The sequence below is a fragment of the Balaenoptera borealis genome (genome assembly GCF_965194805.1).
Source record: "Balaenoptera borealis genome assembly, chromosome: 14".
Lineage (NCBI taxonomy): Eukaryota > Metazoa > Chordata > Mammalia > Artiodactyla > Balaenopteridae > Balaenoptera > Balaenoptera borealis.
The window spans coordinates 85,514,206-85,538,380 of NC_138875.1; the positions used below are offsets into that span (position 1 = coordinate 85,514,206).

Consider the following 24,175-nt stretch of genomic DNA (forward strand, 5'->3'; position numbering starts at 1 on the left):
TATCAGTTTGGGTATTAGTATTACAGTGAGCTGTAGAATTAGTAATTGTTGTTATTCCCATTCTACAGGTGGCCAGACTATGGTTCAGAGATGTTATGTATAACCACCCATGGTTTGCTTGAAAGAAGAGGGGCTCTTGACTATACAGCAGGGAGACGTCCGATGACAGATTTGTTCTGGGACACTGGAAACTAATGTTGTTTTATACATCCGAACTTGGCTGTGCTCAAGCACATGTCTGATGATTGGCTGGCTGTTGGCTGGGGGGCCCTGGTTCTCCTGGGTCTCCATCATCTCGTAGGCTAGCTGAAGCTCGTGCATCTGGTGGCTGCAAGGTTTCAAGAGCATGAGAGTAGAAGCTGCTGGGCTACTTGAGCCCCAGGCTTGGACCTTGCATAATGCCACTTCCCCTATCTGTTGGTCAAGTCATAGGCTAGCCCAGAGCGGGAAAATAGGTACTCCCGATAGACCATTTTGTCAACAGACAGAATCTCTTGATGGGAGGAACAAAGGATTGTGGTGATTTTTTGCAACCTAGCACAGCTTATCAATAATAAAGTGATATCCCTTACTAGCAAGACTTATTACTGAACATGATATGTCCATAGGAAGCAAAATAGATACTAAAGGACTGTCTTTTTTCCCCCAATTCCTATTTTGCCAGAATTTTGTTCGCTGGATGAATGGCAGCTGCATAGAATGCCCCCCTCAGAAGGGAGAGGAAGAAGAACTTGTTATAATCAGCTTTTACAGTGATATTTCTCAGAACCCTCAGATAATTGAGCAGGCCGTTATGATCCCCCAAAACGTCCACAGGATTCTGATCAATCTTATGAAGTACCTGCAGAAATGGAAGCGGTACCGACCGCTCTGGAAACTGGACAAAGCCATTGTGATGGAGAAGTTTGCTGCCAAGAAGCCCCCTTGTGTCGCCTATGACGAGAAGTTGCAGTTCTATTCCAGGATCGCCTCTGAAGTGATGCATCACCCCTTGGTCAAGGATGAGCACTGCATCCGCCTTCAGCTCGGACCCCTGGCGAACACCGTGCAGGAAAACGCCAAGTCCTGGGTGGTTTCACTTGGGAAGCTCCTCAATGAGTCAGCCAGAGAGGAGCTCCATAATCTGCACGAAGAGATAGAGGTAGTGGGGCCCCGGGTTTCATGGTCGTCAGGGCTTCATTCGGTGCTGTATTTTTTTCCCCATGCTTATTTAGTGTCCCTTTGAACTCTCCTTTATAGTTCCTGACCAAAAACCTGAAGAAGAGCCCCAGTACCCTTGAAGATCTCAAGTTTGTCCTTGCAACAATCGCAGAAATTAGAAGTAAATCTTTAGTGATGGAACTAAGATACCGGGATGTCCAGGAGAGGTACCGCACCATGGCGATGTACAGTCTGTTTGTAAGTGAACTCTTTCCTTTTCTCCCTCCCTCCCTCCCTCCCTCTCTTCCTTCCTTCCTTTGTGTGTTTTTGTTTTTATTTATTTATTTATTTATATTTTAATTTTTTTGGCTGCGCTGTGTGACATGTGGGATCTTAGTTCCCTGACCAGGGATCGAACCTGTGCTCCCTGCAGTGGAAGCACGTAGTCCTCACCACTGGACTGCCAGGGAAGTTCCTATTTTATTTTATTTTTTAAAAACACAACATGATTATATTTTAACACACAACCAAAATACAAAATACCATATTAAATTGATGGCAGTAAAATATGGTATTTCATTTGCATTGCATGACAAATGGTTAACATCCTTAGTCATAAATGAGTTCTTACAAACCAGTGACAAAGACATTGATATACCACGGGAAATGGAAAAAAAAAAAAAAACGGAAGAAAATGAAATAACACAAGTGACTAGTAAGGATTAAGCATCTATGAAGATGACTGAGCTGAACAATAACAGAAGAAAAGCAATTTCTTTGTAATATCATATTACCAAAGATTAAAAATCTAACATTTATACAGTTTTAGGAAACAGACCCACATAAACACTGGGGGACAAGATTGATGAGGTCCCATCTATATATTAATAGTAGGGGAAATCTAGTTTGAACTCAAACTATAAGTTTTGGATAGCCTTAGTCCTAGCAGTTCCAATTCATTGGAATTATTTCAATAAATTAGTTGGATAAATTTACAATTTATATCTAAACCAGGTTTACTGCATAGAAAATTTGTAGTATATAGACCCACCAAAAATGACTTGCATATTAATTTGTTTCCCAATACACCCAAAAGGATGTGCACAAAATTTCTTTAATAGTTGTTTTTATTTTATTTTAAGTGAACTCTTTTCTTAAGCTTTTTATGGTTGGGTTGAATTCTAAGGCCCTTTTCAGAAAGACTTCTCAAATATACAATAAAGCCAATTGTTTATGACTTTAAGTACTAAAATTTAAATGTAAAGCATGGTTATTTAGAATAATGACAACTTAGAGATTATTTCTCGATTTTGCATGGCTCAAATAGTTTTTTGTAGACTGGTCTGTAACTGCACACTGTTTTGGTTTTCCCTCTTTCTTTTCTTTCTTTCTTTCTTTTTTTTTTTGATGTTAATTTTCTTTTATAAATAAATGGCTGTTGCAAAAATGATAAGGGGGAAGAAGAGGGGTAAGACGATAAAAGAAACTGGTAGAAGATAAGAATTCAATTGTCTTTATTTAGGGTTGTTAAGTGTGGTTTCAAAGACCTTTAGAAAGTCCGTGGATGAGTTTGAGGGTGTCTGGGATCTCCTTGAAATCGTATGCAAAATTTTGCGTGCTCTGCATCACATAATACCTAGAAAAGAATCCACTGGAGAAACAAAGTAGAAGGGAGAAACAAAGAGCTGTTATAAGCCTGCATTTGCATAAAATTTGTATTTCAGCATTTACATGGCTTGAGTGCTTTAATCACCTTCACTGAGCATTAGCCTTGGCTGAAAGCTAGAGATCCTCTCATCAGAAAATGCATAGTAGTAACAATCATTTTGTAGTGTACAGAAATAACGAATCCCTATGTTGTGCACCTGGAATTAACATAGTATTGTCAATTATACGTCAATAAAAAAATAATAAAAATGAAAAAAAGAGAAACTTTTCCTTAAAAACTATCTGTTTACCCTGAGATACAGTTTATATAACAAGGGCACATTATTTACGCTGTATTTACATGTTTTCAGAATAATAAATTAGCTCTCTAGCATCCTCCAAAGATAAAAAGAAAAATGCACAGTATGCAAAATTTATATTTTTATAATTAAAATAAAGTCAAAATTTTCAGTTCTGTCTTTTGTTTTCTTTATCAAGTAACATTATTTAGAATTCTATGTCTTAGAACTCCATTAGTGTCTGCTTATACTGTCTGTGTATCTCTTGGTTTCCTTCAAGTCATTTGTATCCTTATCGTCCTATTATTTCTGATTGAGTTCTGGACATCGTATATGAAAAATTGTAGGGAGAATTGGAGGCTCCAGATGATGTTATGTTTCATCATAGGAGATTTATTTTTGCTTATGACAACACAGCTGGGTGTGTTAACAGGTCAAGATAACCTTATTTTAATCAGAGATGAGGTTGATTTGAAACTCAGTTTTACTTTATGAAGGGCTTATCTCTCTAGGTTATTTCTCTCTCTTTCTGCCTATGTTATCTACCTCTTTTAAAAAATTATTTTCTCCTGATTTTATTTTTATTATAAATATCTAATTTGTATAATTCAACCAGCATTTGTTCAAATGACCTAGCCTGCCATTACGCAGAAGCAGAAGTCCTGGAAAGCAGAAGCTTTGACCAGAAATTTCATTTCCAAACTGCTGATCATTTATTGTTTGTTCTTTTTTTTTTTTTAGCCTTCCGATGCAGAGAAAGAACTGGTTGACAAGATTGAGAGCATGTGGTCAAATCTGTTTAATGACGCATTGAATGTGGAGCATACTCTGGGAGGCATAAAGAGAACGTTCACAGAGGTACCTTGAAACGCTTTACTTTCCGAGTAAAGATGTTGAAAAATATCCAGTGGGCTAAACTAACGCAACCCTGCTTTTCTCAGATCACTCGAGGTGAAATATTAAACTACAGACAGCAGATAGAGGGCTTTGCAAGACGTTTTTATCATGAAGGCCCTGGTTCTGTTGGTGAAGATCTTGATAGAGGTAAGGGTATTCATGTTGGTCTTACTGAGGCATTTGAATGTGTTTTGCTTAAGAATTTTATGGGAAGATGGGATGGAGCAGTGGTGTGTAACCTTGCCTGTGCACTGGGTTCATCTGGGGATCTCTAAAAACCACTTCTGCCTGGGCACCAGGTCCACAGAGTTGATTCCACTGGTCTGGAGAGTGGTCTGGACTTCAAGGTTTTTAAAAGCTCCCGTGGAGATTCTAATCTGCAGGCCAAGCTGAGACCACTTAGAGCGAGAACACTCAGGAGACAGAACTTTCTAGCTGGAGGAGCTTGCACATGTAACTGGCCCTCTGGTTTTAGTCAGAATGATGGCAAGATAAAGTCTGGTCATTCTCAATTTGTCTTCCTAGTTGGCTTCTATGGATGAGATGATAGTTTTGCATATTTTTCATGATTTCTTATTCAATTTTGTATACCTTAAAATTGTATGTATTCCAAACGAACTTATTTATAAAACAGAAACAGACTCACAGACTTCAAAAACAAACTTATGGTTACCAAAGGGGAAAGTTGGAGGGGGGAGGGATAAATTAGAAATTTGGGATTATACACACTACTATAAATGAAATAGATAATCAAGGACCTACTGTATAGCACAGGGAATTCTATTCAATACTCTGTAATAACCTATATGGGAAAAGAATCTGAAAAAGAATAGCTATATGTATAACTGAATCACTTTGCTGTGCACTGAAACGAACACAACATTGTAAATCAACTCTACTCCAATATGAAATAAAAATTAAATTAAAAAAATTGTGTGCATTCATTTATCTGCTTATTTACTAGGAGTAGACCTTTTAGCCACTTTTGAAAAAGAGCTGATGAGACACGAAAAGAACCGTCAGGAGTTGGCTAACGCTGAGAAGCTTTTCGATCTTCCGGTTACGATGTACCCAGAGCTGCTGGAAGTGCAGAAGGAAATGAGCGGGCTGAAGACCATTTACGAGCTCTATGAAGGACTGAAGGTAAGCGTCCACCCACAGACTGGGTCTCGCTGGAGGGAATGCAACTCAGCGGACTTTGAGACCGCAATCGTACAGAGCCTGGGGCAGATTTCATAGAAACTCTCACTTTGGCTCTTGGGAGGAGGTCATGGGGAGTGACTGCTAATGGGGTTTCCATTTGGGGTGTGGAGAGAGTTCTGGAACCCGATGGAGATGAGGCTGCCTAGCATTGTGAATGTCCTGGTTGCCACTGTACATGTTCCTGGCAGAAAGCAGGTCAGTGGTTGACTAGGGGTGGGGTGGAAGGAGAAGGGTGGGAGGACGTGATTACAGAGAGGCAGGAGGAGACCATCGAGGGTGATGGTGATGGATACATTCCTTATCTCGACTGAGGTGATGGTCTCACGGTATGCGCACATGTCAAAACTTACCCAGCTGTACACTTGACATATGTGCAGCTTACGGTATACCCGTGAACCCTCCATAAAGCTTAGGAAAAACAGAGAGAAAGGGAAGAGAGGCATTAGAAACGCCAAGTGTAGGTGACTTTTCCAGTGAGTCTTGTTTCGGAGGGAAGCAGGGAGATGAGGAGTGATGGGTGGAGGGGACGTGGGGTCGGGATACATTTCTTTTAAGGTGGGAGAAATTGCAACGTGAGTTTGTATACTGATAGGAGTGATCCAGTAAGGAGGGGACGCAGGTAATAGGAGGGAGAAGGTAGTCTTCATGTCTGGTGTCCTTGAGTAGGTGGGACAGGGATGGGATCAAGAGGTGGCCTCAAATAAGAGGCAGACTCATCGACCGTCATATGGGGAGGACAGAGCCTTCGCACAGAGACGCTTCTAGCGGGACATGTTGAACGTTCTGTTCTGATCGCGTCTGGTGCCCCAGGGTTGTGCACAGCAAGGTCATCAGCAGAGGGGACCGCGGGCGGGGATGCTGGCTGGTTGAGGATGGTGGAGTGGGGGTGAAATGACCCTCTAGAAGAATGGGGAGCAAGAGGGCCAAGGAGATGTGGGGTGACCGATGGTGCCCACACAGTCCTGGATTTCGACTGAGGCCGTGGGCAAGGTTGAGTTTTGAGCAATCCTGGTTGGTTGCCCGGGTGTAGGTGTTGGGTCCTGATGAACGCGGGGTTGTGGGCTTATCCATAGTTGTGGTTTTAACAGATGCGCTCGGTGGAGAGAGTGTCAGGCAAAGGCATGGAGGGTGGATGAAGGAAAGGCGTTATTATAATGACTGACTGGTTGTATATTTAGGGGTAGAAACTCCGAGAAGTACTTTAATTCCTTTATGATTTCTTTCTAATTTGTTTCTCATTAAATTTTTGCAAAAAGGAGGTAATGAATCATGGGAGTCATCTCAAAATAATCCAAAAAACGGTTGGAGCTTTTAATATCTTTCTAGAAGGCAAGAAAAGAAGAGAAACGAAAAAATGTAAATACATCATATGTAGTGCCATTTACACTTTAAAAAATTATCATACACGGGACTTCCCTGGTGGTCCAGTAGTAAAGAATCCGCCTTCCAATGCAGAGGACGCGGGCCATATTCCTGGTTGGGGAACTAGGTTCCCACATGCCGCGGGGCAACTAAGCCCGTGCGCCACAACTGCTGAGCTCACGCACCTCAACTAGAGAGCCTGTGCGCCACCACTACAGAGCCCACGCACTCTGGAGCCCACGCGCCACAACTAGAGAGAGAAAAAAACCCGCACACACAACTAGAGAGAAGCCCGCGCCCTGCAACGAAGAGCCCAAGTGCCCGCGCATCACAATGAAAGATCCCGCATGCCTCAACAAAGATCCTGCGCACCGCAACTAAGACCCGATGCAGCCAAAAAAAAAAGAAAAAAATTTTTCATACACATATTTCATCAATTAACATAATTTCCTGTCAAATATATTTCATGACTCAAGCAACTCTGTCAAGCCTGGATGTCACAGGTTGCAAATGCCAACTCTACAACATGGTAAATTTTACACAAGATTGTACTGTTTACATTAAATCTCAGGGAGCTGGAACACAAAGTCTTTTCTTTATGATAACCAAGCAGGATTATCTAAATTGTAGGTATTTTGTAACCTTAGCTTCTCTTATCAGAAAAGGACAGCGTGGGCTTCCCTGGTGGCACAGTGGTTGAGAGTCTGCCTGCCAATGCAGGGGACACGGGTTCGAGCCCTGGTCTGGGAAGATCCCACATGCCGCGGAGCAACTGGGCCCGTAAGCCACAATTACTGAGCCTGCGCGTCTGGAGCCTGTGCTCCGCAACAAGAGAGGCCGCGATAGTGAGAGGCCCGCGCACCGCGATGAAGAGTGGCCCCTGCTTGCCACAACTGGAGAGGGCCCTCGCACAGAAATGAAGACCCAACACAGCCATAAATTAAAATAAATAAATAAATAAATGAAACTTAAAAAAAAAAAAAAAAGAGTCAATTTGGAAAAAAAAAAAAAAGGACAGCGCCTGAATGAAGTACATATTTAAGACCCAAGTGACTCCCTGATTCAAAAATACCTGTTTCTGACATCCTGCTTATTCCTTTTCCCTGAAGGAAAGGAAAACATGTTTTTGGATCCTACATATCCTCGGATACAGCATTATTTTTGTGAGGGCTTAAAAAAGTTGGAATGTTCTGTTTGTGTTTTAGAGCCTTGGAATCAATCTTTCTTTTGTGAATTTGAGGTTGTTGTGGGGAGATGGGTGATGATATTTGGAGAGAAGTGAGCATGACCAAGGGTTAAGAATGCGCTCTCCCGGTCAAGCCACCTTCAAGTTTCCAAAGGGGTCTTGTTGATGGGACTATTTCTTGCCCATTTCTAGGTTGCAAAGGAAGAATGGTCTCAGACGCTCTGGATCAACCTAAATGTTCAGTTTCTCCAGGAAGGAATTGAAAGTTTTCTCAGGTCCCTCAGAAAGCTGCCCCGGCAGGTCCGAAATTTATCAGTGGCCTACCATTTGGAAGCAAAAATGAAGGCATTCAAAGACTCGATTCCTTTACTTCTTGACTTGAAGCACGAGGCTTTAAGAGACAGGTTTGTGGGAGGCGCTTTTACTTTAAAATATGTCTTTGTTTAGCTCTGATGACGAAGGACAAGATTCCAACAGCAACACAGGGCTAGAAATATGCAAGTAATATTTCTATAATACCGCTTCTATGTAAAGTTTCCATTAAATTATCAACCACAATGATTCTTCTATATCAACTCTTGCACTAGACCTGGGACTAGAGAGAGAAAAAACGGTAGATTCTCCTTTCTGACCATCTCTGTGCACAACAAAAATCAGTGATTCTACGATTACTGCTTGTATGCTGGGCACCTGGCATTCTGCCGGTCTTGTTTAGCTGCTTTATTGCATTCATCCCATATACATGGGACCATAAAAGTGGGCAAATGTGAACCTTCAACGGAGGCCAGATTGGGTCAAGAGCAGTGCTGCTTGGTACTGTGTCTGTCCTGTTCCCCCTTCTTAACTTTATCACTCTGCGTTTTTTTTCATAGTGCTCGAAACAGTGTGCGGTTACTTAATTTATAGATTTGTTTTATCGGTCACTGACTGTCTCCCCAAGTCGCTGGTAGTGTTCCCCAGGGCAGGGGCCTTGCCTCTGAGTCACTGTGAACCCCCAGCAGCCAGCCCACTGCCTGCACAGAGTTAGTGCTTGCTGAATGTTTATCCAACACACGAGTGCTCGTAATTTGCACCAGGGTCTCAGACAGGCTGAGTGATCCAAGAGAGGTTGGGATCACCCGTCTAGAGACCGTGCAGAAGCAGTTACCAACAAACGAAAAGCTGTGTATTTTCTTAGGTGGTAGTGAAGACTAGCCATCTAAGAAAATATCTTCTAGATGTTGTTTCCTGGGTTTAATTCCGGCAGCCAGTGGGATCTTGGAAAACTTTGGACAGATAATTCCAGTGATGTCCTCGTATTTCCGAATTCCATTACAAGAAGTGTTTATGATGGGATTTTATCCTGTGGTTAAAGAGGGAATAATTGAATCCATCACTAAACTCAGCAGACAGAGAGATTTTAATGTGGATGCACCTTTAGGCACTGGAAAGAGCTTATGGAGAAAACGGGCGTGATGTTTGAAATGACTGAAACATTCACCTTGGAAAACATGTTTGCTGTGGAGCTTCACACACACACAGATGTTCTCAACGAGATCGTGACGTCGGCCGTCAAGGAGGTAGCCATTGAGAAGGTAGGACTATTTTCAGTTGTAAAACGGTACAGAAAAAATAGAGAATTTTTTTTTTTTAATTCAGAGAGAAGACCCGTTTGCTCTGATACCTGTTATGTTTGAGCAAGGAAGAATGATCTGTTCTAGAAATAGAATTTCTGCCCCAGTTAAATGGTTTAGTTCTTAATTATAGTTTCACTCTTGACTTATTTATTAAAGAAATAATGGGTGTTCCAGGTAGAAAACTGAGAAAATAAACAAATCATTCATAATTCTACCACCTGAAGATAAATTATCTTTATTATTTTTTATTATTTTTATTTTATTATTATTATTATTATTTAAAAAAATATTTAATTTTTTGGCTGTGTGGGCTCTTAGTTGTGGCATGCAAGATCTTTAGTTGTGGCGTGTGGGCTCTTTATTGCAGCATGCATGCGGGATCTAGTTCCCTGACCAGGGATCGAACCCGGGCGCCCCGCATTGGGAGCACGGAGTCTTAACCCCTGGACCACCAGGGAGGTCCCTGAAGATAAATTATTAACATTTTAGGATATATCCTTTAACGCTTTATTTATTTATTTTTTTAACAAGCTTTTAAAATTTTTATTTTATTTATTTATTTATTTTTGGCTGCATTGGGTCTTCGTTGCTGCGAGCGGGCTTTCTCTAGTTGCGGCAAGCGGGGGCTACTCTTCGTTGCGGTGCGCGGGCTTCTCATTGCTGTGGCTTCTCTTGTTGCAGAACACGAGCTCTAGGCGCACGGGCTTCAGTAGTTGTGGCATGCTGGCCTCAGCAGTTGTGGCTTGTGGGCTCCAGAATTCAGGCTCAGTAGTTGTGGCACACGGGCTTAGTTGCTCCGTGGCATGTGGGATCCTCCCGGACCAGGGATTGAACCCATGTCCCCTGCATTGGCAGGCAGATTCTTAACCACTGCTACCACCAGGGAAGTCCCTCCTTTAACACTTTAAAATGCATATACAGGGAATTCCCTGGTGGCAGCAGTGGTTAGGGCTCCGCACTTCCACTGCAGGGGGCCCGGGTTTGATCCCTGCTCGGGGAGCTAAGATCCCGCATGCCGCAGCGCGGCGCAACCAAAAAAAAAATGCATATACACATATGTACACATGTACACATATATCCATGCATACACATACACACAGATGTATAAAATACATATACATGCACATCCACATACATGAGTAGTATGCCCATATACATACATGCCCACACATATATACACATAAAATGCACCTATGTACATGTACATAAATACATATGTATCACACATACATATATGCACACATGTATACACAGGCACAATATACACATGCACATACATATACCCATAATATACTTACGTACATATGCACACATATACACCACCTATATATACACATACTTTTATATACACATATGCATAAGTATTGACAGGGTGTTTTTGAAAATGTCATAAAAATAGGCATATTAATTTGTAATTTGATTTTTTTGCTTCACAGTAGAGTAAACAGAGGGGCAGGATCTCATGAGGATGTAGACTGGAGGCAGATTACAGAATTTAGACCCTGGTTCTGGCCCTCAGTAGCTGAGTGAATGTGGCAAGCCAACCCCGCTCTGAGCCCCAGTTTCTGCCTCTGTAAAGTGTGGGTAATAATAATCCCTCCCTCACTGAGGTGCTTTGAGGACTAAGGAGATCGTGAATGGCACGTGCTTACCTGTCGCAGAGCAAGTGCTCGGTAAATGATGACTAGGATTACCAGAATCTCTGCTTATTCGGAACACTGACTGGAACTCTGGGTTTGAGTTGATCCATGGCAAACTCAGCAAGTTGCTGTTGGGTTGGGGTTCTGTTTTTTCAATCCTTGTGCCTGAATCATTCTTTTCATATTCCTGGCCAGGCTGTGAAGGAAATCCTGGACACGTGGGAAAATATGAAATTTACCGTGGTCAAGTATTACAAAGGCACCCAGGAGCGAGGCTACGTCTTGGGGTCTGTTGATGATATTATCCAGTGCCTGGATGACAACACTTTCAACCTGCAAAGCATCTCAGGAAGCAGATTTGTGGGGCCTTTTCTGCAGACTGTTCACAAATGGGAGAAAACGCTTTCTCTAATAGGGGAAGTCATTGAGGTGAGGAAAAAGACACGCAAAAGATGGGAAGGAGCTGAGTCATACCAGGAAGGAAACTTTGTGTGAGAATATTTTGTGCTTAGAAACTAATGATCCTCTTTCATACTTTTTCTGTCTTTGATTTATTTTGGGGGGAGGGATGATTAGAAGCATCAGAGTTTTTATTTCAATGAATGCATTTTTAATTTCCACGACTCCTAATCAGTGCTTTTTCTTTTTTTTTTGATGTGGACCACTTTTTTATAATTTACTTTTTTTTTTTAATAAATTTATTTATTTATTTATTTATGGCTGTGTTGGGTCTTTGTTTCTGTGCGAGGGCTTTCTCCAGTTGCGGCAAGTGGGGGCCACTCTTCATCGCGGTGCGCAGGCCTCTCACTATCGCGGCCTCTCCTGCTGCGGAGCACAGGCTCCAGACGCGCAGACTCAGTAATTGTGGCTCAAGGGCCTAGTTGCTCCGCGGCATGTGGGATCTTCCCGGACCAGGGCTCGAACCCGTGTCCCCTGCATTGGCAGGCAGATTCTCAACCACTGCACCACCAGGGAAGCCCAGTGCTTTTTCATATGTCCTTATTCTTGTTTAATACTGTCCTGTTCTTGTTGCAAGAATGCTTTCACCTCTTTTATCACATTGAAGAATTTAAACATATTTAAAGCCCTTTTCTGATTTCCTTCTACTTTTTATTTTCTTAGGACAATCCCCCCCACCACTTTTTTTTTTTTTGGTGACTCTCTTTCATGGTAGGGGGTTTTTCTCTGTGTGATTTTGATTTTTCTTATATTAGGGGGTTTAGGGCTTTCTTGCTTTGTGTCCAGACCTCTGTGAGCAACCCAGGATCATTTCACCAGTTTTGTGTGGCTGCCTTGTTTTCTTCCTCAGACTGTAGGCAAGTGCCTTATACTTGCCACACCCTGAGCTTGGGGTGGGATGAAGCCAGGCCTGCTTCACTGGCTAGGAGTGTGGTCATGCATGGGCTTCCGTCACTTGCTTTTTGTCTATTACTTAAACTTTTTTTAAAACTTTTAATTTATTTTTTTTAATTGAAGTATAGTTGATTTACAGTGCTGTGCCGATTTTCTATTACTTTTTATTAGTGGCATCTGTTAGCCTGGATTTAGTACTGCTTTTTTTCTTTGTTAGGACCAACTTTTTTTAATTGACATGAAATTTATGTAACATACAATTACCCGTTTTACAGTCCACAATTCAGTGGCGTTTAGTCCATTCACAATGTTGTGCAACCACCACCTCTATCTAGTTCCAGAACATTTTCATCATCTCTAAAGAAATTCCCATACCCATTAAACAGCAATTACTCCCTACTTCTCCTCCCTCCAGCCTCTGACAAACATCAGTCTATTTTCTGTCTCTGTGAATTTACCTATTGTGGGTATTTCATATAAATGCAATCATATAGTATGTGACCTTTATGTCTGGCTTCTTTCACTTAGCGTCATATTTTCAAGGTTCATCTATGTTGTAGAATGTGTCAGTGCTTCATTCTTTTTTGTGGCTGAATCGTATTCCATTGTGTGGATGGACCACATTTTGTGTATCCCATTCACCTGTTGATGGACATTTGGGTTGTTTCCACCTTTTGGTTAATGAAATAGTGCTTCTGTAAGTGTTGGTGTACAACTACTTTTTGAGTCCCTGTTTTCAGTTCTTCTGGGTCTATGCCTAGGAGTGGAATTGTGGGTCACGTAGTATTTGGGTCAGTTTTTGCTTGGGCTTCTGCACAGTTTGTCCTCTGGGTCACAGGGCTCCAACCACTGCTCCCAACTAGAAGCTTCCTCCCTGTCCCAGGCTGGGGTGGAGAGTTTTCTTTTGCTTTTGAGTGTGGCTGTGTATTTTAGAATATTTAGCTACGCTTCCTCTATCATTCCTATATATTTGGAAAGGAGTGTATGCACTCACTCTGCCCTCTTGCCTGGAAAGTCTTTTGACCTGAGTTGGTTTAAATCTGTCCCGTGTTAAGGTGGGATTTTACCATACACAGCTCGAGGTACCTGGGAACCTGTGTTGATGGTAACATTGTGCATTTACAGGTTTGGATGTTGGTTCAGAGAAAATGGATGTATCTGGAAAGCATCTTTATCGGTGGAGATAACAGATCACAACTTCCAGATGAAGCAAAGAAGTTTGACAACATCGATAGAATATTTAAAAGGGCAAGTGACTGGCTTCTATTTTAGTCTTGAAAGAAGAACAGTGATTTGAGATACTTTTACTTACATATTTGCATGTAGTATTTTGTCTATTAGCAGCTTCTCAATTTTTTCTATCATTGTATATGAACTTAATCTCTTCAGTAAAAGTTTCTGTTTGATCTTAAGCCACTGGCCTATGGCACTAGAAGGTTTTCATATTTATTTTTCATTATAAAAGTAGTACTTGTGGGACTTCCCTGGTGGTCCAGTGGCTGGGGCTCCGCGCTTCCACTTCAGGGAGCGTGGTTTCAATCCCTGGTCTGGGAACTAAGATCCCACATGACGCATGGCAAAAAAAAAAAAAAAAGAAAAAATAGTACGTGTGTAAAAAGCTTGGGAAAATGTAGAAAAGCAGGGAAAAATGTATCTTCCATAGTTCCATCACCTTTAATATATATTTCTTTTATCTTTTTTCTATGTCTATGGGTTAAAAACACACTAATAAAGACATTTTGTATAATCCTATTTTATAATTTTCTCTTAATATTACAAGAAACATAGTTTATATTATGAAACTATCTGAGAAAATGTTTTAATGCCTTTATATGTTCTGGTGAGTGGCTTGACATTAATTTAGTTGATTATTGTCTAGTAACTGGACACCTTGTTTGAAGCAAAATTCTTTGCTTTCATAAATAATTTGTAGTTTGTGTCTAAAGTTTTTTCCATATTTAGGGTATCTTACGATAGATTGTTTACAAGTAAGTTACCCATGAAAGACTATGCTCGTTTTAAAGTCCTTCCAGAAAGGGTGGTACCAGTGGTCACTGCTGCTAGTAATTAGTGGGGTGAGGATTTTCACCCAGCCCACCTGACCTCAAAGCCCAGGTGCTTTGCTACTCAGCGATGCTGTTGTACTCTCCAGCTACGGGCAGCCAGCTCACGTTTTGGATCTCTTTTGTCCATTAGAGTTCATGATTTTTTTTCTTATCCATCTGCATAAGCTTTTTTTTAAACTTAAAATAATTACGCAACAGATACCTATTCATTATAGAAGGACTTAGACATTATAAAAAAGCAAAAAAAAAAAGAAAGAAAAAGAAAGGAAAAAATAGCTACAATCGCATGCCCAAGATAACCATTTCAATAGTTCAACATGTATCTTTCCAGAATTTGTTAATTCCTATGTAAACATATCAATAAATATGTAATTATTCTATGAAATAGGATCATTCTTTTTTTTTTTTAAATTTTTTAAAAAATTTATTATTTTTAATTTTGGCTGTGTTGGGTCTTCGTTTCTGTGTGAGGGCTTTCTCCAGTTGTGGCGAGTGGGGGCCACTCTTCATCGCGGTGCGCGGGCCTCTCACTATCGCGGCCTCTCTTGTTGCAGAGCAGAGGCTCCAGACGCTCAGGCTCAGTAGTTGTGACTCACGGGCCCAGCTGCTCCGCGGCATGTGGGATCTTCCCAGACCAGGGCTCGAACCCATGTCCCCTGCATTGGCAGGCAGATTCTCAACCACTGCGCCACAAGGGAAGCCCCCAGGATCATTCTTATCAGTATGATCTTTTAAAAATTTAACATCCTCATCATATATTTCAGTAAATAAACATCTAAATTGTCACAGCAAATGATTGACCTAATTCCCTCTCGTTGGACATTTAGGCTATTTCCTTTTCTTTCCTTTCCTTTCTTATCATTATGTTTTTGCCATTATATAGAGTGGGGAATATTCAGGTGCATACAAATTGCTCAGAGTGAAACTGCTGGCTTTATTCATCCAGCAAATGCTGATGGAGGGTCTGCTGTGTGCAGACACCGTTGTAGGCACTTGGGGAAACACTGAACAAAAGACAGAAAGATCTCTACGCAGGGCAGCTGACCTTCTAGCGGGAAGATGGAAAAAAAATAAACATCGGAGATAAGTAAGTTATGTATATATAGTACATTAGAAGGTATTTACTTATTTATTTTTAATTTTTTAAATAGATATTTATCTATTTATTTATTTAGCTGTGCCGGGTCTTAGTTGTGGCACGCGGGATGTTTGTTGCCACATGTGGGATTTTAGTTGCGGCACGTGGGATCTAGTTCCCTGACCAGGGATTGAACCCCGGGCCCCCTGCATCGGGAGAGCGGAGTTTTAGCCACTGGACCACCAGGGAAGTCCCTGAAGGTGCTTATTTAAACACTTAATGGTTTTTGCCAATTTGGCCTCCCTGAAGGTGGAGGTTCTGGTTTGTTGGGTTTGCTCTGTTGTGCCTGGACCCTGGCAGATGCCCACCTGGGACAAGAGCCAGGCTCCTGCTTCCCTGGCTTGACAGCTGTCCTCTTGACTTTGTCCAGATCATGGGCGAGACCTTGAAAGACCCCGTGATCAAGAGATGCTGTGAGGCCCCGAACCGCCTTAGAGACCTGCAGAACATCAGCGAGGGCCTGGAGAAGTGCCAGAAGAGCCTGAACGACTACTTGGATTCCAAGAGGAACGCCTTCCCCAGGTTCTTCTTCATTTCTGATGACGAGTTACTCAGCATCCTGGGCAACAGTGACCCCCTCTGCGTCCAGGAGCACATGATCAAGGTCAGCCCCCCGGGGCTCCCAGGAGAGAGGTGGCGTAAGCTCTGTAACTGCAGTTTGTTGTATTCAAGTCTTCTACACAGTTCGGTTCAACCCAGGGGTTTAAGACTGTGAAACGCTGCTGGGGTTTTTATTTGAGGCATAAATCTGATGAAATCCACTGTAGTCTGAAGTCACACCAGCACTCAGCTGCTATCTGTTGCTCTTTTTCCACAGTCCCCCAAACAACATTATTTGGAGAAACTAAAACAATACAGAAATACACAAAGACTAATATAATAAGCAGAGAGACAATACAGGATAGTGGTATAGCACATCCAGCCAGGTTTCTGAGTTCAAATCCTGGCTCTACATGGATTTGCTGTGTGACCTTTGGCAAGTTACTTAACCTCTCTGGGCATCAGTTTTCTTATCTGTAAATGCAGATAACTCCAATTATAAAAATTTATAACGATAAAGATTAAGTGGGTTAATGTTTGTAAAGTACTTAGAACAGTGCCTGCCTTACAGTGTTGGCTAAAGAACCTTATCTACCCCCCAGAATTGACACTCTTGTTACCAGTTAGTCATATTTGCTTTGTCTCTTTTTTGGTAAAATAAATTTGTAGAGATAAAGTTGACATACTCTTTATTCCATCCCCGTTCACAGTTCTTCCTCCACTTTCAAGAGGCAGCTGCTATCATGACTATGATGTAATTCCTTCCAGCCCGTGTTTTCATACTCTTATATAAACGTATGTGTATCTGTGAGCGATATTGAATGGCAGGAAACACAACAGACAAAACTGTCTCTTGTGATAGAGAGTCAGAGCTGGGCGAGGAATAATCTTTGGTCAACTAATCAAAGCTCTATATTTAGTATCAGCCCAGAGCAAGGTTTCTCAGCCTTGGCACTATTGGCATCGGCCAAATAATTTTTCTCTCTCTCTCTGTGTATATGTGTGTGTCGGGGGTGGGATGGGGGGCTGTCCCGTGCATTGTAGGATGTTCAGCAGCATCCCTGGCCTCTACCCAATAGATGCCAGGAGCATCCATCTCCAGCTATGACGACCAAAAATGTCTCCAGATGGCACCCAGTGTCCCCTGGGGGCAACATCATCCGTGGTGGAGAACCAGTGTTTTTGAGCAATTCCTTTATTCCAAATAAATAAAGCACTAAGGATCAAGTACTTAATGCAATACTTTTCCTTCGATTAATGCTGATTTCAGCTGGTCCGTATATCCAGATACCTCTCCATATCAGCATATACCCTAGAATCTCAAGAGTGTGTGTTGGAGGGAAGTCTGTCTTCTCTTTCTTTCTTTTTGTTTAATCTACCACAGAGCTTTGCATAGTTCAGGATAAGCGAAAGTACCCAATGAACGTTTGTCATTGAATGAATGGACATCTATTTAGCATGTGGTCTCTGATGCTATTGCTGGCATCCTGGCAGCACTGATGTGTGATGAGGCGCTGCAGGCTGTTCTTTGATTCCAGAACCCAGGGAAGGTATTACAGGGTGGCTTCTCCCACTGTATTGCAGATGTACGACAACATAGCACTGCTGAGGTTTAATGACGGGGACAGTGGAGAAAAACTGGTGTCTGCCATGATTTCAGCAGAAGGAGAGGTCATGGAGTTCCGGAAGATCATCCGGGCCGAGGGGCGCGTGGAGGACTGGATGACAGCAATTTTGAATGAAATGCGAAGAACTAACAGGCTAATTACCAAAGAGGCTATCTTTAGATACTGTGAAGACAGAACCAGGTAAGATTGTAAGTGTGATTGTGTGTTACTTTATCATATTTATGGTCACAATGGATCAATTTTCAAGGTTTGGAGTAGATCAACTGACATTTCAAATGAGGTTTTCTTTTCCTGCCGTAGCTAAATTAGCTGATGTATATCTGTCCTGTAAGGATCACCTCATATAGCCCGTCTCAAAGTGTGGTCCCCGGACCGGCAGCATCAGGATCCCTGGGAGCCTGTTAGAAATGCATATTCCTGGGCCCCACCCCAAACCTGCCCCAACAGAAATTTTCAGGGGACTTCCCTGGTGGTCCAGTGGGTAAGACTTCATGGTCCCAATGCAGGGGGCCCGGGTTCAATCCCTGATTGGGGAACTAGATCCCGCATGCATGCCGCAACTAAGAGTTCACATGCTGCAATCAAGAAGTCCATGTGCCGCAGCTAAGATCCTGCGTGCTGCAACTAAGACTTGGTGCAGCCAAAATAAACAAACAAACAAACAAATAAATATTAGGAAAAAAAAAAAGAAATTCTTGGGGTGGGGCCCAGGGATCTGGGTTTTCACAATATCCCAGGGGATTCTGAGCTCAAGTGTGCAGAACCTAGTGACCCACCAGAAACCAGGTGTTCATTAAGGTGGATTCTATGTGTAGGTTAATGGGCAAAGTTGTTTCTAAAGTAGTTGATGAATTTCAATCATTCTTTGATTTTTGTGGCCTAGAAGCTTCCAAGCACTGAGCTGAACCATGCCTGATCCTAGTGGCTAAGAGGGCTGAACTCAAAGCACGTAAAGCATCTTTGGATAACTTTCCAGGAGAGTTGTGTATTTGGTAGGGCCTTTATGCAGACATAAAGTCTTTATTATCATGAGAGCACCGTCCTCTTGGTTTCGCATGCTGCCTTTTTGATTTTGCAAACTGAAAATGTCTGTTTAAATAAATTATTAGAACAGAGCATAATATTTGTCTGATTAGGATCCTGCTTTTTCTTAGGTTTTGCACCATATGAAAAAATTGGTTTACTTCTTTATGTAATCAGGTGTCCATATATATATATATATACACATACATACACATTCAGTGGTGTATTGGTAAACTAGCTCTCTGGGAAAAAAAAAGCTTTGCTGTAGAGCATTTCCCAATTCCCATGGTGTAAATACTCCCGCATGTCTGATTTCAAGAAGGCTAAATGGAGGGAATTCCCTGGCAGTCCAGTGGTTAAGACTCCACCCTTTCACTGCCAAGGGCCTGGGTTCGGTCCCTGGTTGGGGAACTGAGATCCAGCAAGCTGTGCGGCGTGGCCAAAATTTAAAAAAAAAAAAAAAAAGCTGAATGGAATAATGGTAAGAAGTTTAACACCCCGCTTGCAAAATTCCTGAATATTTGTCAGTTACCTCTCATGAGCTGATAGGAGGTGGCCTTAGCCCATCATGGGCTGTATTCATTCATTTTACTAGCATTTATTGGATTCCTGCTCTGGGCTAATCACTGTGCTGATGCTGTCTCAAAACTGAACTAGACAGAAACCACTGCCCTTCAGAAGTAGAGATCGCAGAATATCTAAAAATCTCTGCAATGTTCCCAAATCGTATGAATTTTATATCTGCATTTATTCATTTTATTTGCCTCATAACTACTACTTTGCCAGGGTGTTGCCATGTGTGACAACGTGTGGTTGGTGGAAGACAGAGTTAAGAGAATGCAACCTGATTAACTGGGAAATGTCCGAGCCACCCCTTTCCTCACCTAGATACCCCTCTGCTAAAGGGAACTTGTCGCTCCTAATGAAGGGGGTGAGTCACTGAAATGATAATGCTGATTTACTTGAGCGGACATGTTTCAGCGTCACTGAGAGGGCAGGCCCAGGTGTATGTAGCTCCAGAGCACACCCGCCGTCCTGGGATTTGCCAAACACCGTCACGTTCATCTTAGCTCTGCCCTGAACCGCTTTATTTTCTCTGGTTATAGTGTTTCCAGCTCTCCTGATTTCCTGCTTCCCAGGTTTGCTGCCTTTCGCAAGGTCCATCTTTGTTCGTCATTTCAGTACCGTCCTCTGGACCTCCATCACCTTTGTCACATCTCTCTTGTGTGTCGGGACCATAAGTATACATACTATTTAGGTTTTAGAGGCACCGCACACTTTTAACGCAAGACGTTAAAGCCAAATACTTTTTATTGTTTTAAATATTCTTTAAAATTTATTTTGCCATTAATTGTCCATCATCAAGATAATGACTCGTCATTTGCAGTCACTTTTACTGGATTGGAACTTATAGCTCTGGGTCCATTATTTTTTTAGGTACGATTTAGAAGAAAAGTTTGCCCTAATGTGTTTCAAGGCACTTACCAGCTTTGGAAATTAGTATGTCAGTAGGGGAAATCCAAGTGGCTGATAAACATATGAAAAGAGGAAAGACTTCACTGGTCATCAAGGATCTGCAGATTAAGGCCGAATGAGATATTGTTTTGTTCACCTCTCAGATTGGCAAAAAATTCAAAAGAATTTAATGCCTAGCGCTGGAGAGGGTGTGGTGAGAAGGACAGCACTATGCATGGCTGGTGGGGGACGGATTGCTACAACGTTTTAAAGTAATTTGACTATTCCTATTAAAATAAACTATCAAAAAAGTGCTTTTGTACTGGTTGCCCTGCACTTGGGATTCTGGTCCGTAACAGTAGAAGCCGCTCTGACTCCTCAGGAAGTGCATAAAGCGGGGTTTCTCACCATCGGTGCTGTTGACATCTGGGCCCGGATAATTCTTTGCTGTGGGAGACCGTCCTGTTTATTGTAGGTGGTTTAACAGCATCCCTGGCCTCTAGCACCCACTAGATGCCAGCAATACCCTTTCCCCCAGTTGTGACAACCAAAAATGCCTCGAGACAGTGCCAAACGATGTAGAGAGATGTTTACCGTGGTATTGTTTGTATTGGCAAAAGAACTGGAAGCAACTTGAATAGACATGAGTGCGGAAACGTCTGCTTAAATTGCGATACTTTGATGCTCTGAAATATCGTGCAGCTTTGACGAGGACCGGGTCAGACCTATGTCCGTTGACCTAGACGCATGCCCACTAGAACCAATAGGTGAGAAAAACAAGGTGCAGTGTAGCTTGTGTTCCCTGATGCCGATTTTGGAGAAACAGCCCTCACAGCCCCTTCTCCCCATTTGTGTATCTTGAACTTTGAACAGGCTTGTATGAGAATGGAAAAGAGTGCCGAGTGACACTCAGGAAACTATAACAAGGAACCACGGGGGGGTGTGGTCAGAGATAATTTTTTTGTTGGAATTTTTAAAAATTTAAAAATTCTTACAATATGCCCATAATGTTAAATAATTTTTAAACATCTGTAAAGACACATCTTTAAAGTGATCTGGCATCTTTTACACAGTCGTGCACCTGTAACTTTTTCATGTGCATGTCTCTGTTGGCCTGGTGTTCTACTGTCTGGCCAGAAGAGTTTTATTCTCCTTTGCTTACCTGCAGCTCATACTTTGCCGTCCCTATTCCGGATCAAAGAAATAGATTTTTTTTTGAATATAATTCTCTCTGCTATACAGTAAACCCTTGTTTCTTATCTATTTTATGTATATTGGTTCGTATCTGTTAATCCCATACTCCTAATTTATTTCCCCCCTTCCCGTTTAGTAACCATAAGTTTGTTCTCTATGTCTGAGTCTGTTTCTGTTTCATAAATAAGTTCATTTGTATTATTTTTTAGATTCCACATATAAGTGATATCATATGATGTTTGTCTTTGTCTGACTGACTTCACTGAGTATGATAATCTCTAGGTCCATCCATGTTGCTGCAAATGGCATTATTTCATTCTGTTTTATGACTGAGTAATATTCCATTGTATTAGGTTGCTTCCATGGCCTGGCTATTGTAAATAGTGCTGCTGTAAACACTGAGGTGCATATATCTTTTTGTTTTGACCGCACCGCGCAGCTTGAGGGATCTTAGTTCCCTGACCAGGGATTGAACCCATGCCTCCTGCAGTGGAAGCATGGAGTGTTAACCACTGGACCTCCAGGGAAGTCCCCATATATCTTTTTGAATTAGAATTTTTGTCTTTTCCGGATATCTGCCCAGGAGTGGGATTGCTGGATCATACGGTAACCCTATTTTTAGTTTTTGAAGAAGCCTCCATACTGTTCTCTGTAGTGGCTGCACCAGTTTACATTCCCACCAACAGTGTAGGAGGGTTCCCTTCGCTCCACACCCTCTCCAGCGTTTATTGTTTGTAGACTTTTTGATGATGACCATTCTGACCGGTGTGAGGTGGTACTTCATTGCAGTTTTGATTTGCATTTATCTAGTAATTAACATTGTTGAGCATCTTTTCATGTGCCTGTTGGTCATCTGTATGAAAGAAATAGATTCTTTTTTTAATATTTTAATTTTATTGGAGCATAGTTGATTTACAATGTTGTGTCTACACAACATTGTAGTTTTAGTGTGTACAGCAAAGTGATTCAGTTATACATATACATATATTCATTCTTTTTTAGATTCTTTTCTCATCTAGGTTATCACAGAATATTGGGTAGAGTTCCCTGAGCTATACAGTAGGTCCTTGTTGGTTATCTGTCTTACATATAGTAGTGCGTGTATGTTCATCCCAAGCTCCTGATTTATCACTTCCCCACAAGTTTCCCATTTGGTAAACATGAGTTTGTTTTCGATATCTATGTCTGCTTCTGTTTTGTAAATAAGTTCATTTGTATCTTTTTAAAAAATTAGATTCCACATATGAGTACTGTCATATGGTATTTGTCTTTCTCTGTGTGACTTGCTTCACTTAGTATGATCATCTCTAGGTCCATCCATGTTGCTGCAAATGGCATTATTTCATTCTTTTTATGACTGAGTAGTATTCCATTGTATACATGTACCACGTCTTCTTTATCCATTCCTCTGTCGATGGCCATTTAGGTTGCCTCCATGTCTTGGCTATTGTAAATCGTGCAGCAGTGAACATTGGGGTGCATGCATCCTTTCGGATTATGGTTTTCTCCGGGTGTATGTCTAGGAGTGGGATTGCTGGATCATATGGCAGTTCTAGTTTCAGTTTTTTAAAGGAAGCTCCATACCGTTCTCCATAGTGGCTGTACCGATTTACAACAGTGTACAGCAGGATTGCCTTCTGGAAGAATTAGATTCTTGACAGGACCGTTTTCGGTCCCAATCCTGGGAAAATCTCGTTGAAGACATGCTTTTCCCTTAGGGTCGACTGGATGCTCCTGTACCAAGGGATGGTGGTGCTGGCCGCCAGCCAGGTGTGGTGGACCTGGGAGGTGGAAGATGTCTTCCGCAAAGTGCAGCAAGGGGAGAAGCAGGCCATGAAGAACTACGGCCGGAAGATGCACCGGCAGATTGATGAGCTGGTCACTCGGATCGCCACGTCCTTGAGCAGAAACGACAGAAAGAAATACAACACCGTCCTCATCATCGACGTGCATGCCCGAGATATAGTTGACTCTTTCATACGGGGCAGGTAAGGACCTGCTCAGGGCACTGGCGTCTGGAAACCTGTCTTCTGTCGTCCTCTGGCCTCTCTCAGCATCTCTCCTTCCTCACCCTTGCCCACCTTCTGCTGCATCTCTGTCTCTCTTCACTTATCCCCCGTCGCTCACCTTCCAGCATCCTCGAGGCCCGGGAGTTCGAATGGGAAAGTCAGCTGCGGTTCTACTGGGACCGAGAACCAGATGAGCTGAGCGTCCGCCAGTGCACGGGGACCTTCAGCTACGGCTACGAGTACATGGGTTTGAACGGGAGGCTGGTTGTCACGCCCCTTACGGACCGGATTTACCTGACTCTCACTCAGGTGATTGGCAGCCTGGCTCTCTTGGTGATCGTTCCCCTGGGGTTATGTGTTTTTCTCTAAGGGTGTCTATGGTAATGGTGATGGTGTACTGGGTTGACCAGTGTCCCCTACCCTGCCCCAAATTCAGGTCTGCTCAGAAGCTCAGATGTGATCTTATTTAGAAATAGGGTCTTGGCAGATCGAATTAGTTAAGGATTGGGGTGAGAACATCCTGGATTAGGGCCCTAATACCAGTGACTGACGTCCTTGTAAGAAGAGAAGAGAACACAGAGACACAGAGAAAGTGATGTGAAGACGGAGGCAGAGACAGGAGGGATGCGGCCACAAGCCAGGGACACCTGGGGCCACCAGAAGCTGGAAGAGGTCAGGAAGGATCCTCCCCTGGAGCCTTCGGAAGGAGTGTGGCCCTACGCACACCTTGATTTCAGACTTTTAGCCTCCAGAACTGTGAAAGAATACATTTCGGTTGT

At 42.3% G+C, this 24,175-nt stretch overlaps 1 protein-coding gene across 1 annotated transcript in view; it reads left to right on the plus strand.

Moving 5' to 3' along the window:
- Window positions 1-24,175, plus strand: part of DNAH10 (dynein axonemal heavy chain 10) — a 148,341-nt gene that overhangs the window by 47,226 nt on the left and 76,940 nt on the right. The window contains exons 21-33 of the mRNA XM_082353905.1: window positions 665-1,141; window positions 1,240-1,398; window positions 3,828-3,944; window positions 4,028-4,130; window positions 4,948-5,126; window positions 7,927-8,138; window positions 9,155-9,308; window positions 11,186-11,419; window positions 13,469-13,591; window positions 15,918-16,151; window positions 17,672-17,895; window positions 23,106-23,375; window positions 23,522-23,705. Coding sequence (XP_082210031.1) covers window positions 665-1,141; window positions 1,240-1,398; window positions 3,828-3,944; window positions 4,028-4,130; window positions 4,948-5,126; window positions 7,927-8,138; window positions 9,155-9,308; window positions 11,186-11,419; window positions 13,469-13,591; window positions 15,918-16,151; window positions 17,672-17,895; window positions 23,106-23,375; window positions 23,522-23,705 — 2,670 coding nt within the window. The remainder of the gene's footprint in view (window positions 1-664; window positions 1,142-1,239; window positions 1,399-3,827; window positions 3,945-4,027; window positions 4,131-4,947; window positions 5,127-7,926; window positions 8,139-9,154; window positions 9,309-11,185; window positions 11,420-13,468; window positions 13,592-15,917; window positions 16,152-17,671; window positions 17,896-23,105; window positions 23,376-23,521; window positions 23,706-24,175) is intronic.